The 16,896-nt window shown below is 44.1% G+C and overlaps 1 protein-coding gene and 1 long non-coding RNA gene across 2 annotated transcripts; one reads left to right on the top strand and one right to left on the bottom strand.

The window, feature by feature from the left end:
- Positions 1 to 1,107: 1,107 nt before the first annotated feature.
- LOC311443846 (protein FAM162B-like) lies at positions 1,108 to 6,713 on the bottom strand. The gene is made up of 4 exons (XM_084534395.1): positions 6,390 to 6,713; positions 4,257 to 4,362; positions 2,879 to 2,987; positions 1,108 to 2,176 (listed from the first exon to the last, which is right to left on the bottom strand). Exons 1-4 carry the CDS (start codon positions 6,550 to 6,552, stop codon positions 2,069 to 2,071), a joined length of 486 nt encoding a protein of 161 aa, XP_084390521.1. The 5' UTR covers positions 6,553 to 6,713; the 3' UTR covers positions 1,108 to 2,068.
- A 15-nt stretch (positions 6,714 to 6,728) lies between these two features.
- LOC311443848 lies at positions 6,729 to 14,828 on the top strand. The gene is made up of 2 exons (XR_014697543.1): positions 6,729 to 6,847; positions 13,774 to 14,828. It is a non-coding gene; the product is annotated as an uncharacterized lncRNA (long non-coding RNA).
- The last annotated feature ends 2,068 nt before the right edge of the window (positions 14,829 to 16,896 follow it).

Consider the following 16,896-nt stretch of genomic DNA (forward strand, 5'->3'; position numbering starts at 1 on the left):
GTTTGTTTTTTTTTTCCAGGCATAGGAAGATGAAGAACAGAACGGAAAAAGTCATAATCAATTTGCTTGTTTTTTAAATATGGTTATGAGGTTCTCCTTTTTTTGTTTAAGTCAGGTAAGTTCAGAACACGGATATGATTTTGTTTATAAGCATCAAAATGGGCTCCTTTAAGCGTTACATGTGCTGCCTTAAAAAGGGTACATGAAGGCCATTTAAGAATTAAAAAAAATAAATAAACCTAAGCAACTGACCAGAGATGTTTTAGTTCATCCCCAAGTGAACACTAACTTTGAGGAAATTCTTCAGGTTTATTGCACTAACCAAGAAAACCAGGTCACATAAAACAAATGAGCACATATTACCTGTGCAGGCAAAAAGCACCATCTCAGCAGAGACTTGCTTACTTGGTACTTGTCCTAGACTGTTATTTTCACTTTTCTGAGATGTGCTTCACAGGGAATACTACAGGGAGCAGACATCGCTTTTTGCAAATTGTACTGTACGGGTCCGTGAGTTGGAAACAAGGACTGTGAACACCAGCTTGTGACAGATGTAACATCCCTTTCACACACGTTCCTCATCCCAAATGGGTGTGCAACATGGAGAAAAGTGGTCCTAAATGGCCTCAGAAGGGAAAAAAAAAAAAAAAAAAAAGCCACCAAATGACCACAGACACAGGAGACAAAGTGCCAGAGTTCAGCTGCTGACCACTAACTCCCAAGCCCTGGGGATGATCCCATCCTTGCCAGCAATTTGTTCATGTAGTGACATACCAGCAGTAAGTGGACATGATTTTTGGCACAATAAATCTGTGAGACCTGAGCGGGAGCTTCCAGACTCTGCTGGAGCCCAAGTGTTACTCACACAGGGTACAAACCAGCAGCAGCAAAGAAAAGCCTTGGTGTGATGCTCAAGACACAGAACAAAAGCTGAGCTTGGTTACAACATTTACCACCTCCTGTGGTGGCCAGGGTGAGACAGATGGGTTTTGTCACTCTGCATCCTTTGGTACCCCACGCAGTGCACCCAGCTCAGCTCCATGGGCTTGTTTACAGGTGTTAGGGATTTATGAATGATGCACAGGGGTTCAGACCACAAGTGTGAACTGAGGTTTGTGTTAAAGTTTAATCACTTTATGAAAATAGAACTTTCAATAATTTATTAGGATCTCTCCCATTTGTTAAACAACATCCAAGAGCGCTTGGTGACACTTTAGATGAAGCTGTAAAGAGAAGTGTTTGTTTTAGATGTAATTGGACAGCTGTTTTATTATAAGTTAATGAACTATGGTGATTAAAAAGAATTCTGTTTTAGCGAACCATGTTTTAACAATTAATCCTGACTAAAATCACAACTAAGCAAGAGCTAGGGAGCTTTCATGACAATGACTGGAAGCAGAAGATGGAAAAGCAGACCCAGTGAAGTGCAACAGGACTAATGGTGCCTCCAGATAGGCTCCCTGTGCAGGGTGTGGGTTCCCAGGAGGGCAGCTGCCCCACAACCACCAAACCACTCCATGAGCCCACACTACCACTCCACACCACCATCAGCTTCTCTGGCACAAAGCCCCTTTGGGCCCAAGTCAGTCACGAGGGCCTGTTCACACCCCTCCAGCCCTTCTGTGCTCGTGCCCCTCCTTTCCCCCTGTCACAGGAAGGGAGAGGGAACAGCAATGGCAGTAGGCTCAGAGGTAGAGATATTTGACCTCTTTCTGGTTTCAAAAAAGACTTTTCAGACTTGTTTTGCCCCAGCTCTGTGTCATTTTTGACAGCACCACAAGAAGCTGATCCAGAGATGAGGAGTCCTGCACCCGTCCCTCTCACTCTTCCCAGTTTAGAGACATCTGCTTTTTAGCTGAACATGGTGACTAAGACCAGAGACCACAGAAAGCAGTCCTTGGAGTTTCCGTAACATTTTCACAGTTCGTACACAGCAGTTTTTAAGAAGCAAAGTCCTTGCTCTGCTGGAGTTGCAGGGAAAAAGTTCCAAAGCATAAAATGAAAACAGGTATGTATGCCATGTGTGCAAGTCACTTATCTCCTGCTGTTATTGTAAATCTGTTCCTGATCATTGTGGCTTCACAGCAGCTGCCTCCCGATCTTTTTCCACTTCAGCCCTCCATTTGGCCTTCTTTTGTTCATTCATCCTCAGCAGTGTGTGATCCCTTTTGGCAGCCTTTGAAAAGAAATGGTGAAAATCATTGCATGCACACATTTCCCACCACTAAATTTCCCTGTATTTGCACCACTTGCTTAGATATCACACTGTTCTTTTTGATATTTTGTAGTGAAAGACATTGCCTCCTCATTTTACTAAACTGTCATCATTTTCAGCTTCTAATTAGTGGAAAAGTTGCACTGCTTGATGTTTACAGGTGATCAAGCAGGACGGAAGAAGGGCACAGCACTTGCAGCTGGGACATGCTAGTCTAGCTGCTGACCCTCCCTCCCCACCAATGGGATGCGGAAAACAAGTCTCGTATCTTTTAGTGGCCATGGTGGCCCAATGGCTAGCTGCGCAGTGCTGTGGGAGCCCCACTCCCCTTGCTGCAGGGTAGGGCCAGGCTCTGCTGCTGTTGTCTGAGCTGCTCCACAACCTTTGGACTGGCCTCCTGGTGAAACACCATGATATGGGGCATTGCAGTGCACTGGCTTACGGTAAAATAGGTCAGAAGGAACACATTAACAAGCAAGTTGTGTTTCCGTGTCTCTCTCTCCTCAGGAGAATAGGGTGATAGAGGTCCCAAGCAAATATTGCTAATATGGACTTAACACCTATCTGTCACCCGGCTGCTTATTTAAAAAGAATATTACAAACAGCATACACAGACCATACGTTTAAGTGGATCAGTTCACCTCACTCAGAAGCAATACTCACTTCTTTGCCTGTGATTACCATGGCCAAACAGCCCAGCAAGGTCAGCGCGATCATGATATAGCAAACCTTTATCCTCACAGTGTTCCTTGCTGCATCGAGGACCTCAGACCTGTGGAGGACAGAACAGAGTTTCCATCCTGTAGCAGCATGTGGGAAATAAGATCATGGGGAGCTGGATAATGAATCCTCAAATCTTCCAGCAACTGCCTTTTTATGTACTATGAATTTAACCTTCTCTTTCTGCAAGTGCTTACGGGACTCAAGGGGAAAAAAAAAAAAAAAGCCTATGCAGGAAAGGTTTGGCCAACCCCCTTCTCCCACACACACACACACAGAGTCAGGTATTGCTACTCTCAGCTGTTGACAGCAACAACACAAACAAACTCTGCTCTTGTATCTTTTTTCACAACAGAATGAACAGCTAAAAATTACAAGGACAGAAAAGCAATTTCATCGTGATAATAGAATTACAAGAGGTCCACTCTTGGGAGCTGCAGGGCACAGTGTGGGGTGCTGCACAGTACCAGGAGACACTGGGGCCATGCCATGTTACTCACAGGGGAATAAAAGCACACGTATGACATTTTGGCTGAGAACAATAGAGAGCTTTCATGCAACAAAAAGGCACAGAAAGTGGTGATTGCATGTGTAGCCACATCCCCTTCCCAGATGCATGAAGTGCCCTGCAGCCCTGTCTCACCACCACGTAGACCTCTGCCAGGCAGCTGGCAACAGGCACACCAGTATCTACTGCAGCGAGAGGCTGAGACTGAGCTGGAGCGTACAACTGCACCAACCGTCCAGACTTGTCTTCCCAAAGGACTGCACGCAGCCATTTCTGAGAAATCTCCTCCACCTTCCATGAGTGACTCACAGGATTTATCTAACCATTCATATTTGCAAGAGTCTACAATGTGACAACCTGAGTCATTCATGAAATCCTGTCCAGCTGTGGATTTCTTTACTTAGCAAGGAGAAGGCCAAGTGGATGAGCCCCCAGTATGCCACAAGTCTGGAGACATTAGGTCTCTGAAATGAAATACAATCCTTTAGCAAAATTCCACGGGACGTGAGATATCATGGAGTGTAAAACCACAGACCAGACACCAGGAATTCTTCGCAGATGTTTGTCACCAGAGCTATGCATAGCCCTAACTTTCTTTTAAAATGTATGTAGTATTATTAATTGCTAATTTGTTAATTTTTGGACACCAGTAGCAGCAAGCCCCAAAACCATATCAGTCCACAAACACCCACCCTGTAAACACACTTCTGACTAATGCAGACTGCAGTCTCAATCTGTTTGTTCATATCCAAAAGCATCATTCAAGCAAAATTAATTTAACATCAGAAGGAAAAAGGTTTTACATATACTTACGTTATGTGCTTGGGAATGTCTTCCTCCTTTTTAAAGCGTCCTGCCCATACTAAGACCTTTTTATCAAAATTTGTAGGCCTTCTTTCATTCATGAATGCTTTGTAACCTTTAAGAAATTTTACAAAAGGCAACAGTGAGCTAAACTTAAGAAGAGGAAGAGAAGAAAAAAAAATATATAGTTACAGAGAAAAAGGATTCAAAGTTCAAAATAGCGTTTTTCTGTTCTGTGAGAGCCAAATGTGCCTTATAATATCAATGGGATTATGTAGCTGATATGAGATACTTGCTTATGTTTAGAGCTTATTCAATTTAAAAATATATATTTTCTTTATTTTAAGTGGGTTTTAAACTAAAAATTTCTCCAACATTCCTTATTAAGAGGCAGAAGGGATGTTGGGCTGAGGTCACCCCAAGCCCACAGTATGTTCTCACCCTGCTTGCATCTTGCTTTTAAATAGTGAGTTCAGCACACTGCCAGCAGCACTAATAAGTCCTCAACAGCATCTCCTTTGGAAAGTGCTGATAGAGAGATGAGGTCTGTTAAAATACAGCCTGGTGGGAGGCTGTTGTTCTCATGCAAGCTGGGTACCACGTTGCTGTAATCTAATGATGATACATTACACCCCAGCAGACTACCGCAGTGATGCCATTAGCATGCTGTCACTGTGAGAATGTTGAGAAAGAGACTCCAGTGCCTCTTGACAGAAACAAGCCCAGTGACAGGCCACAACGTGGCCAGTGGCAGGGAAACCCTGTGAAAATAGGGTAAGCAATGGTTAGCCCAAAACCTGTTTTATGCCTTGCATGTCCATATCATTGTCAGGCAGCTGGATCTGCTCATGCACCCAGGCAGGGTGCACACAAGGTTCTGGATTATGATGCCCTGTACTTGCAAATGTGAGACTGGTGTTTTTAGTAGTGCCCTGTGGGGGAGGCAGGCATGCCCCAGGGCATGCAGAAAGGGATGGACAAGGACATGAACATGGACAGTCTCAGTGTCCCCTACTCCCTGGTTGTTGTTGAATTACTGATGTTTGGCTAAAAGGAAATCGCTGCAGATACAGAAGAGGGCACAGAGCATCTCTTCCTGCCTGTGCTGAGTTGTAAAGTTACATTAAGTGTCTTGGCCCCAGGTGTGTTCACGTGTGCCAGGTCTTGTGAGTGGCTGAAAAATTCCAGGTGTGAATCTTGGTACTTCAATCCCCAGGTACATTTAATCTCCTGCTTCTCATATTTTTCTTATCCAGTGTCAGTGAGACCAGGAGAGAGACATCTGAAATATTAGTGAAAGCCTGAATCTGATTTGCAGTCAGCAGTAGGATGGATTGCTAAAAGGACAGGCTCCATCTCAGGGAAAACAAGGGCAAAGCCCTTTTCTAGATAGTCACATCCATTCCATGGAAACACCAGCAGCCCCACACAGCCTGGTCTTGCTAGGGTGAAGAATCTACAAAGGCATGGCCAAGGAGGTGATGGCATGGATTATAAAGAGAAACAGTGCCAGAGAGATTGGCCACTGCAGGAAGGGCTGCCTGGTACAGAGACGTCATCTGGAGGGGGCACCAAGCAGCTCCCTGATGGGAAGATCAGGCTAGAATGATGCCCAAGCATGGATCTGACCTTCCTTCTCACTAGAAGGAGCAATAAACCCATCCACTGCCTTTAAGTTACTGCACTGAGCCACTCCAATGTCCCTGTCTGCGATGGCATACCCCTTACCTCCAAGGTGTGCTGGGTGGGGAGGGATAGCACATGGCAGTGGCAGGCATCACCGTCCCTGAACGTATGGGGATGTGCACCCATCCTCCACCAGAAACCCAGCAGCAGGGTGTGAGAAGAAACTTTTACTTTCTTTTTTAATTAACAGATTCCGGGGCATGAGATGTCTGCTTGTTTGCCAACACAGGAGAAGGACTATTTAACACAAAAATCTTTATTCCCGAGTACTATGCTACTAGTTGGAACTTCTGATTCTCTCTGTGCCTCAGCAATGCTTATAACCCCAACGCAGCACTGAAATAGCACAGCCATAGATGGGAACGAGGGTCATTGTCTAGCTGTTTCCTGAAAAAGAACAAACACCTTCCCCTCCATTCCGCAGCACAGAACAGTGACCAAAGCATTTCTACCCACCTGGATTAGCTGTCTGCTGCACCACATCCTGCACGCCCTTGGCTTTGTCACCGATGGCCCTGGCAGGGCGCAGGAGCAGCGGAGCAGCGTGGGGGCTCCAGGTGCTCGGACGAGCCCCCCACCACCACAGCCTGGGGCTGCTGCCCAAAAGCCTCCCCAGCATCCTGGGCTGCTGCCTGCAAACAGCCAGGGCACCGGCTGGAGCCCAGAAGGTTGACCCAGAAGTTATTTACATAAGACTACCGCTTCCTGTGAGTGGGGAGTAGCACCCTTTTCCACATTGGCTGCCAAAATTTTCTAATTGCGTCATGATGACTATGTAAATTTATTGCCCTTGTTTGTCAAAGTGACTAACCTTCTGCATTGCACAGGCAGGGACGGCTGCTGTGGCAGCTCACACCCAGCGTGGGCTCTCCACCAGGCTCACCATCCTAGGGAACTGCTCTGGATATCAATGGGTATTTATTTTTTTTTTCCTCACTCTTTATTATGCTAGGACTAAAATAGGACAGTGTGCTATATTCTCCACAAAGATAGGCTTTGTAACTGTTAATTATCACAGTCAGTTAAGCTGTTAGAGTTCTTAATTGTTCTCAGCTAAGAAAATAATCTTGCAAATCAGTCCTGTTAAGCAGCCTCTGTGAAGAGGAAAGGCTTTTCTGCTGTCTCAGAATAAAGATGGTTTAGTGAAGGGAAACTAAAGGCAACACTTGTAGCTGTAAATGCATGTGGTGACCCCATCCTGGGATCATGACAGTCCCACATCTAAACAGCAAACTTTCCTAGAAAATAAATATATATCAGACATGGTTTAAATCGGTAAACTAAGAAATCATGTAAAAGACCTCAGGTGATGTAGTATTTGTCAGTGAGTACAATTGGTCATTGAAAAGTAGCACCAATCTTTGAAATATTTGTCCTCTTTCAATTCAGTCTCCACAAAGTCTGACTAGCACTGGGTGCTTTTTATAACATCAGCTGTGCTAGTCAGAAAATGAACCAAAAACAATGCCATTTTTTTCACTTTGACATTTCTCCTGTATTTTGCACAAATTCTCCCTGATGGGTCAGGAAATGAAAATGCAAAATACTTTTCTCATTTGTAGCAGTGAGGTATTTACTTTCCTTAAATGTATGAGGCTCCAAAGCTGATTTACAAGAAGAAAAAAATCCACTCAAGAGGGAAGAAGCTATTGCCAAAAGGAAAATGTTCAGAACTATTTAATAATACTATCAAGTGCAATATTGCAGATAACCAAAGTGTGTCTAACTCTGAGGGGAGGAACTGCAAGGGGATAGAGCTCAGGATGTTGGCAAGGATGTTCTTTTATGGCTGAGAGGATGAAAGATGCAAAACAGATGCATCTCCAGCTACCCAGCTCCTGGCCCCAAGGAAGAACTCCAGTGTTTATAGAGACATTTTAAATTTTTGAGAACACAAAGTTACTGATATTGAGGAAAGAAGAAACGCAGCAATGACAAACGGTCCTTTTCCTCTTTCATGAAAGCTCCACAATGCATCCGGACATTACACAATGTGTTTAGCTTAATTTGCGTGTAATTCAGTAAAGCAAATTAGATCCATTTCCAGATTAGGAACCCATACAGAAAATAAATGGTGGTTTGAGCTTCCAGCTGCAAACTAGATCTGCAAACAAGCAGAAATCAGTGGCTGTGATTATGCTGGAAGAAGCAGAAGAGAAACCTAGTAAAGTCACAGTGTCCTGATCAGGATTGCAATGGGGGGAGATGGGGTGTGCAGAAGAGAAACCTGCATTTATAGCATAAATTTTACAGGGCTCGGCATATCTAAGCATCCCCACAGACCCTGTTTTCACCTCACAGAAGAGCTGCTGAGTGGAAAATGAGCCTTGTCCACTCAGACATCCCTCACTGCCTGGGCAGGTGGGCTGGAGGTGACAGGGTGAGCTACTGTGATTTCCACCTTAACAGATACGTTGAAAGTGTTTATTGCAAAAGTGACTGTCTTTACCTCATGTCCCAGTCTGGGTTTAAAAAGAAAAAATATATATATCATTTTTATTTTCTCTCTCAGCTTCTCAAATGCAGAGAAAATCACAGGGTTTCCAGGCCTCCAGTGCTTATCCACCTAGGGGTTGCCAATTGTTTCCTTTAAAAAGCACACCAGCTAACAGCTGTATTAATCATGTCTGCTGCGAGCAAAACAGCACTTCAGGATTTATTATGCCAGAATTTAGAAGTGCAAAGACACACAGGTCCTCATGAAACCACAAGAGGCAGTTATTTGCTCCTGAATTTTACTCATTTCTCTGGCACTGGGAATGATTATCGCTGGGATGAGTTTTGCTCTGCAGTGCAAGACAGCTAATAAAAAGCTATACACACCACTGCATTAGGAAATCAAACTTTCCCTCGTGCACCATGAATCTTTCTCTGACCTAGAGTATCTTGAGTCTCTTCCAGACAAGAGATGCAGGGTGCTCTTGAACCAAGGCTCCTATATGCAGCCTGGTGTTCTTAACCTTCCTCAGAGAGGTGTTTTATGCCCAGCAAGTGAATGTCCCCCCACCCAGGTTACAAAACATCCCTATAAGGCTCTTCTTTTTTTTTTTTTTCCACTCCCATCATCCAGACATAGCTGGATACCCATCAGTGTCTCATTATCAGAACACAACCATTATTTCATGATTGTTAAGCTCACAGACATGGAGTTTACTATATAGCAGTAACATCTTGTTCAGACATGCAAAATTAGCAAGACCAGGCTTAAGGCACCATCTTGTCCTCTGCCAACGTCCTTCTGCCAGGAGGAGACCAAGGCCCCAGCTCCTCAACAAGCCCTGTACAGTACAGATAAGACACAGCAAGTATCTGTAAAGACATCCCCCAACCTTTCTCTGACCCTCGCTGCAAGAGGAGAGCACGGGTCTTAAGGTTTTTGAGTTACAAAGGAGCAGGCTAGTTCAGACAAAACAGAAGATGGTTTGCAGCTGCAGTGACAGTCATGACATTTCTCTTTTCTCTGCAAGATTGATATATAGCTATAGACTTTGCTGCACACTGGTGCTTGTGCTGAAGATGGAAAACTACACACAACTTCACAAGACTCCTTCCTGATTCTTCAACACCCTCAACATCCTTTCTGCCTTCTCAGACTCTGCTCTTGCAAGCAGGATTAGCAGTCAATCATCCTCCCCTCCCTAAATGTACACAAAAGCCTTTATAGAACCAGAATCAAAAAGCCACAATATAAAATACATTACTCTTTGATTTCTGACTGCTTTTATAGTGTCATTCCCATCACCTTAATCCTGATTATTGCCAAATTATTGCAGCAATGAATAATTTGGACCCAGGTTGTCTTCACTTAAACTTCTTTATCTGCTTTCAACAATCACAGGAATGAAAGTTTATTCCTCCAAAAAGCCCAGGCAGGACTACCTCTTTACATCTCCTGGTTAATTTTCATAAGACTGCACAACATTTTTAGTCATATTCACAAAAGAATTCACAGGAGTATTTAACTGAAAAAAATATTACTGCATTGTTTTCACATGCACTGTCCTCATAAATATATGGCTTACCATCAGGTTCTGCTTAGCATACCACACAAAGTTTTCACGTACTAGGATGGTGATGCGGAGCAGAAGGTAATCTTATCATAAAATTCTTTACCTTCCCCCCATCTAATTAAATGTGCTACAGAGCTCTGCTTTTGTTCGTAGCACATATAAACAACTCTAGATGAGCTTGTGCCTTGTAAAATTATAAGTGAGACAAGACAACTCAATGTTCTCCAGGAATAAAATTTAACACAGCAAGAGCAATGAATTGCTTTGAATATCTCACTCACCTGCAGAGCCCAAGCACCCATCCCTCCTCTTCAGGGATCAGTACTCCACATGCCTCTGTTCTCTCCTCCTATCTCCTCCAAACTGAATCCTGAGAAACTTAAAGCTCCATATCTTTTTCTTACCAAGGCCAAGTCAAATTAAAGGAACAATCATGGCATCTTACAGCAAACCTTGGTTTAGAGGGTTTGTAGCACCAAAACCAATCATCAGCATGAGGCTCTAATCACTTCAGGAAGCTTGGGTTCATTTTTTATAATCTTGAGTGCTATCAATAAAACTAAACATCTAATAAAAGAGAGTAGTGATGGTGAAGGACACCCCCCCTCCCTGTTTGCTATGACAGGAGCAGTCATTTTCCTCAGGTGAAAAGGATTTGAGCTGGTCTCTATCTCTGTCATTAACACAAGACAGAGCATGATTTGGCCTCCTCCCTGAGCTGTTGTATTTAATAGTTTTATGTAATCAGCCCTGAGTGTGTCGGGTCTGAGCAGAAATGTCTGACATTACAATCTATAAATAGTTCATATGTAAGAAGATACACCTTCTCTGCTGTCAAGGATGTCTGTTCTCAGGGCTCTCAAACCACAGCTAGCAGGGCTGATGTTTTGCTGGTTAAAGTGTGTTCACTTCTGGAACCATATGAGAATGCAGCTCTCCCTCTCCTGCTGGTAATGAAAGCACCTATGAACACGGATGTTGCAGAAGCCAAGAAGATCAATAAGCTACAATCTCTTTGTTCCCTTCTATCAGCTCTAGGTTTTTATCTAAGGAGTAATAGGATATATGTCAGTTGCTATGATGCAATATAGTATTTATTGGTCACAGAAAAACACAGTTATGAATTGTCTTAATAGCAGTCAAATTAGGTAGAGCTCGTGGGCTGGACCTAGAGTCACTATCCTCTGCAAACAAGGATAAAAATGGGACATGGGAGGGGTCTAGAATGCACTTGGTACAAAGTGCAGGGTTTATAACAGGTGGGGTCAGAAGGACAAAGCCAGTGAAGGCAAAACAAAGCTATTACTCCAACAAAGCCCCAGTATGACCTTTTCCCAGGGTTTGGGGTGGTCATATAGAGGCAATGAAACGGCATATGGCCTCCAGCACAAAGGTGAATGGGACACTCAGCAGCCACCTACCAATGGGCTGAAATGTGTGGTGGCTGCCTAGGACTGCCTTCATCATGGAGAGGCTGATGAGGAGCCATATGCAAGTAGCAAAGAGCCCGGGATTCATGGAAAATCCTGTCAGGTGTTCAAGATATTGTGATGAAATTGCAAGTTTTAAAACCAAGGAAATTAATGTACAGTGAGCTTTGCACCAGGTCACTTATTTCTGGAATACTGCACAATTGTGCTCTGTAGCATAAATGTGCAAAACCCTACAAGGAAAAAAAAAACATCAAAATACTAACAATTTACATTTTGACTCACAGTGTAGAAAACCATTTAATTTAAACCTTTTCCACACCTGTTTCCCCAGCTGAAGCTGAGAAACACACTGACACGGAGACTGGTTGCTCACTTGTCACTTAATGATTTTCTTTCCTGAGAAAAATGGCATTGTCTTCAAAAATAGATGCATTAAGAAATTTTTCAGTCCATTAGTTGATAGTTTGGGGAAAAAAGAAACCTAATTTAAACAGATTGAACAATTATGTGTGGAAATGTCTTTTCCCCACACTTGTTTTAATATACAGATGACTTTCATTTTTTCAGCTCCTGCAGAGAAGTCACGTTACTACCAATCAGGCCAATAAACCTGTCTGTATTGTTATCAGCCCCTGCACTATTGGGTTCAAATTTCACCTTTTAGTGACTGGTTGAGTATATGTGAAATCAATACAGCAGGAAATGTGCAAATGTATCCTGGGTAACACAGGGGAGGCACTGTCCCAGGGACAGGTTTGTCCCAGCAATGCACACCTTGGTAGTTCATAAAAGGGCTAGGTGCCACCTGAAATTTATGACCCATGTCTTGACAAGTCCTCTAAAGAGACCACAGAACTCTTCCAAACACTCCTAGGTGAGACGTGACCAGCCTGTAGGATGAACTTGAGGGCTTATGTTGTAGAAATGGGGTAAAGAGTACACATCTCTTTGGGGCTAAGGATGTGAATTTCTGGATGCAGTATTTTAACTTAGGATGACTCCAGGCTGCCAAGTAGATGCCTCTGAAAAAGCAGATGAAATTTCAAGATGTACAAGCAAAGTCATTCTAGAAGAGAGAAAACACACTTAGAATACTTATATGAGGTATCTTGAATAATATGCACTGCCCTGGCTACTCAAGAAAGGGGGGAAAAAGAAATTAAATAATGGAGGAGGGGGTGTAATATGTATTTGTCTTAGCTAACAAAATACAAATGGAGGGGGATCGTGGTAGATATCTCTGAGAGAAACTCAACAACAGAGAAGAGGGACAGTTAGGTAGGCTAAATCACAGCAATGGCACCTGATCAAAAAGATGGAAGCTGTTGCTGGTGGTTGCAAAAGGCCACACATTCCTTGTGCTGCTCTGTGTATCTTGCAGCAAAGAGGCAGAGGCTGTCTCCATCCCAAATGAAGCACATGTGGTAATGGGCAGCTTTATGGCTCACCAGACTCCTGCAGCGCTGTTAGGAAGTTTAACTTTGGACCATAACTGCACAGTCATTAGTGTTTACAAAACAAGTTTCCAGGGAAACAAAATTACACACTGAAGAAATAATAAGAGGCAATGTAATCAGATGTGAGAGGGAGATCATTTCATTACCTGAACCAGGCCTCATTATTCACCGTTTCCCTGGCAAAAGCTGATAAATGCAGGTTAATGAATCTTAGTGCTCTAGATGAGCAAGGGGAGCACTGGCTCAGTCCTGCCGCATGCTAAGCAGGACCAGAGAATCTAACTTTCAACCAGAGGTGCAAGAGATAAAATACCAATTTATCCCCTTGCAGAACTGCAGTGAGACAGGAGAGGGGTTTTACCCACTGCTCGCTTGGTTTAACAGAGCAACCATATCTGTGGGAATGCTGCAGTTCATACCTGACCCCAACTCTAAATGTCCCAAGATTAACGTGGGATCTGCCACATTATATGTACACCAGTGATAGATGCAAGGGCCAGAGCTGACTATTTAGGGAAAGACTTCTATGTCCAACAGTATCATCTGGAGACTTCCCAGATTGTCCCAACAGTCACTAGCCAGTTCTGTACAGGCTGGGGGTGCAGAAGGAGCACCTATTAAACCTGTGAGACAATGCCAATAGACAGGCAGGGTCTGCAGAAATAACTCAGACTGACAAAAGCACAGATCACACTATATATCTGTTAGCATTTACAGAGCTCCAGAGGATTATGGCTCTCAGAGTACATAGGGATGCTATTCTGTCTGGGGCTGTGTCAGTTTTTTTAAGGAGATTAGCCCTGTCAAATCTCTGAGAGAGGGGGTAGAAAGACCCATTTTGATGATTCACAGTTTACTAATATTTCTTTTCACCTGTGTCTTTTCCGCTAAACTCCCCTTCCTTTTTATTTTATTTTGTAAATCCTGGATTTAATCAAAGCCTGAATCTCCAAAATTGAATGTGCAATTGTCCGACATCTGAATGTCTAGAGCATCACTCCAGCACAAGCAGAGAGGTCTCATTTGGCAGCACCAAGCTGACTCTCTGGAGACTTGGGACAAGGGTCTATGATCGGCCAGAGGGTTTGGATTCCTGTTGCATGATTTCAGGCCTCCCACAGCAGTGTGACTGGCTCCCACCCAGCTGCAGTGTGGAGCTGCCCATGGGGCTTTATGCAGAACCCAGCCTCGCAGGCAGGTGCTGGGAGCAAGGATGGACTGCCTGCCCCATAAGCTCCACACTGTGACATCCAGGCTATTGTGTCCCTGCCCAAGGGGAGCAGGCTGGTCAAAGATTACCAGAAACATTTTGACATGCAGAAACACTCATGAAAACATTTTAAAGGATTTTGTTGGAGAAAACTCAAATTAATTCTGTATCTAATTACTATTGAACTCCTTAGCTGGAAAGCATCTGAACATTTCTCCCAAATTGATTTTCATGGAAACATCAATCCAAAATGATTATTTCCAAGATCTTGAAGGGAGTAGAGCACTCAGGACCACCCAGGCTCAAACCCTCCAGATGAACCCAGGATCCTTCCAGCGATCACACTCCTCCTCTCTTCTCCCAGGTCACAGGCTCCAGGGTCTAGCCAATGCCTCAGCAATCAAAGTCTCTCATTACAGCCTTTCTGCCTGGCGCATTAATTTGATCTGTCATTTCACAGCCCAGTAGCTCTATCTGAACAGGTGGAATATGGCAGATTCCTCTCATTACTTTAGTCTTTGTCAAACAACCAATATTAATTTGCAGTGTTCTACATATTTCTAGATTTTCCCCTAGGCATTCATCTTTCTCTGATCAACAGCCATATCAAATACACCACTGTATTTCTAGCTTCCACATTGCTGTCTGCCTTTCCAATCTGTCCTATAAATATGACCAGTGTTTGGCCTTTTTGGCTCCTATTTGGTGTTTGCTTATTTGTTTCCCTCTTTGCTTTCAAAATACTTGAAAATTATTCAAAGTAAAACATATATTCATGGCTGCAAGCTGCCTTGCAGGCTTTCTTTTTGTGACTGCAAGAGGGGACCTACCTTTTCAGAGCACCAAAGTGGGTAGATCTTCACTGCACACCATCATCACAATTGCATCCAGCTCCTACCACAACTGTAGCACTCTGCCAGTCACAGCAGGGCCAGCAGACCTGGCCAAGCCAGTGAAGCCAGATAACCTCTCAGCTCCCTAAGTGTGGTGCAATTGAAGAGCTGTGCTGCTCCCCCCCAGTTTGGCTTACTGTGGAACTCTCACTCATGGCTCAAGCTGGACACAGGTGGGCTGCAAAAGACCATTTCTAAACTGTCCCTAACTAAGACTCCCTAAAAAAAGCAGTCCCCTGGAATCTGACATGAGATACCCAGTCAAGTGCCCAGCTGAGCAAACCACTGCCCCTAATTTCCTGCCTGGCACAGTCTGCACCCTGCCTTGTACAATACCACTGCAATCACAAAACCATGCATCCAGGCCCTTCTGTTCAGTGCATGCAAAGCTGCACCCAGGTGAGCACACTGCCTGAGCACTCCTGCAGGTGAGGAGGCAGTCCATTCCTTCAGTCCACCCTGGGCTCCCACAAACAGAAGTGCAGCTCAGTGCTTGTGCACAAACTTCCTATCAGTAGCACTATTTGTACCCAGCTGCTTTTTTCTGCTGTCATCTAAATTCTGGCAGCAATAAAAATGAGTGATTGGTGCCCTGCTTGCTCACGCGCCTGTTCTCCATCCACCCCAGGCCATCTGGTCGCACTTGCAGATGACATCCTTGGAAGCAAAGGGAAATGGCACAAAGCAGCATTCCCAGTAAGTGAGGGAAAGGATTAGCAGCTCCCTTCTTTCCACCAGGTCTGACCACCTTCCCCACACACAGCCTTCCATGCAGGAAGTTGTTCTCACCAAATATGAAGCTGTGGCCTCACAGACACTTCTGTGAGGTACAGGCTGGATGGAAAATTTTCCCCGCTGGTTTGAAAACTCTTCTGAGCAGCTCTGTAGGTAGGCAGATATCTCAAAGCTATCTTCCCATTTCATGGCTAGAAGACAGAAGCAAAATTTTAGGGTGTCCCCATTTTTGAGTGACTGCAGCCAGGTGCCTGGTTATTTCAGCTGCCAAGCCCTGCCTGTCCCACGAGACACAGATGAACCGGCAGAGAACACAACGAATAAGGAAATGCCAACTGTTGTACTCACAAAAAAGCAGCAATTGCCTGTGCAGGAATAACAAGGAAAAACAGACTTAGTGGCTAGCTGGAGTGCTGTGGGAGCAGTATGGGATCACAGGTTCAGAGATGCCCCAGCTCTCCCACATCAGCTCAGTTGCAGTCACTGGCTCATTTATGCAGGGATTTCTGGATAAACCATTAAAATATTGCTGACTTTCTCCTGTTTGAATGACTTGCTTTCCCTGCCTAGTGTCATTTGCATGCCATTTTTATTTCAGCCCAATGCAGAGAGGTACATACAGTAACAAAACTTCTGCCATTATAATTGGCAGTAAGAGCAAGGTAGCAGTGACTGCTGGGTGGACTGGGTCTTCTTTTGCCATTGATGCTGCTCTGTGTCCTTAGGCAAGTTACTTTAGTTACTTTGGTGCACTGTTGGACAATCGCCCCTCTCTGGCTGTTGTCTCCACCAGCCATTACCTTCCACAGAGACTCCTCAGTACTGGAGCAGGGGAGCTCACCACCTTCCTTTTCTGTCTTTTTTTTTTTTTTTTTCCTGGCTCTAAAATTGTTAGAAACCATAAACTGTCATTACCTAGCCTCTTTCAATCCTTTCTTGATTTCTTGGAAACGATTTTTCTTAGATTATTTTCTCCCATAATTTTCCTTAGATGACTCTTGTCTCTGCTCTCCAGCCCTGATTTTTGCAAAGCAAAATCTTAATTCCATCAGTTGCTTGCTGAGCAGAGCCTATTTCAACACTCCAGCTGTCTTCTTTCCCTTTCTCCAAACCTCTTCAATTCTGCTTTGGCTCTTGAGCTGGACTCTATTCAAGAAGCCCAGACAGACTTCACCCCACACTGACTCCGTGCTTCACTGAGGTCAGTTATACTTTCATAATTGGC

Source organism: Aythya ferina (assembly GCF_964211825.1).
Source record: "Aythya ferina genome assembly, chromosome: 13".
Classification (NCBI taxonomy): Eukaryota; Metazoa; Chordata; class Aves; order Anseriformes; family Anatidae; genus Aythya; species Aythya ferina.

Coding starts and splice junctions, on each gene's coding strand:
- LOC311443846 (XM_084534395.1), bottom strand. CDS start 6,552: ATGCTGGGGAGGCTTTTGGGCAGCAGCCCCAGGCTGTGGTGGTGGGGG. Junction 4,363..6,389: donor GCAGCAGACAGCTAATCCAG/GTGGGTAGAAAT, acceptor AATTTCTTAAAG/GTTACAAAGCATTCATGAAT. Junction 2,177..2,878: donor TGGTAATCACAGGCAAAGAA/GTGAGTATTGCT, acceptor TTCTTTTCAAAG/GCTGCCAAAAGGGATCACAC.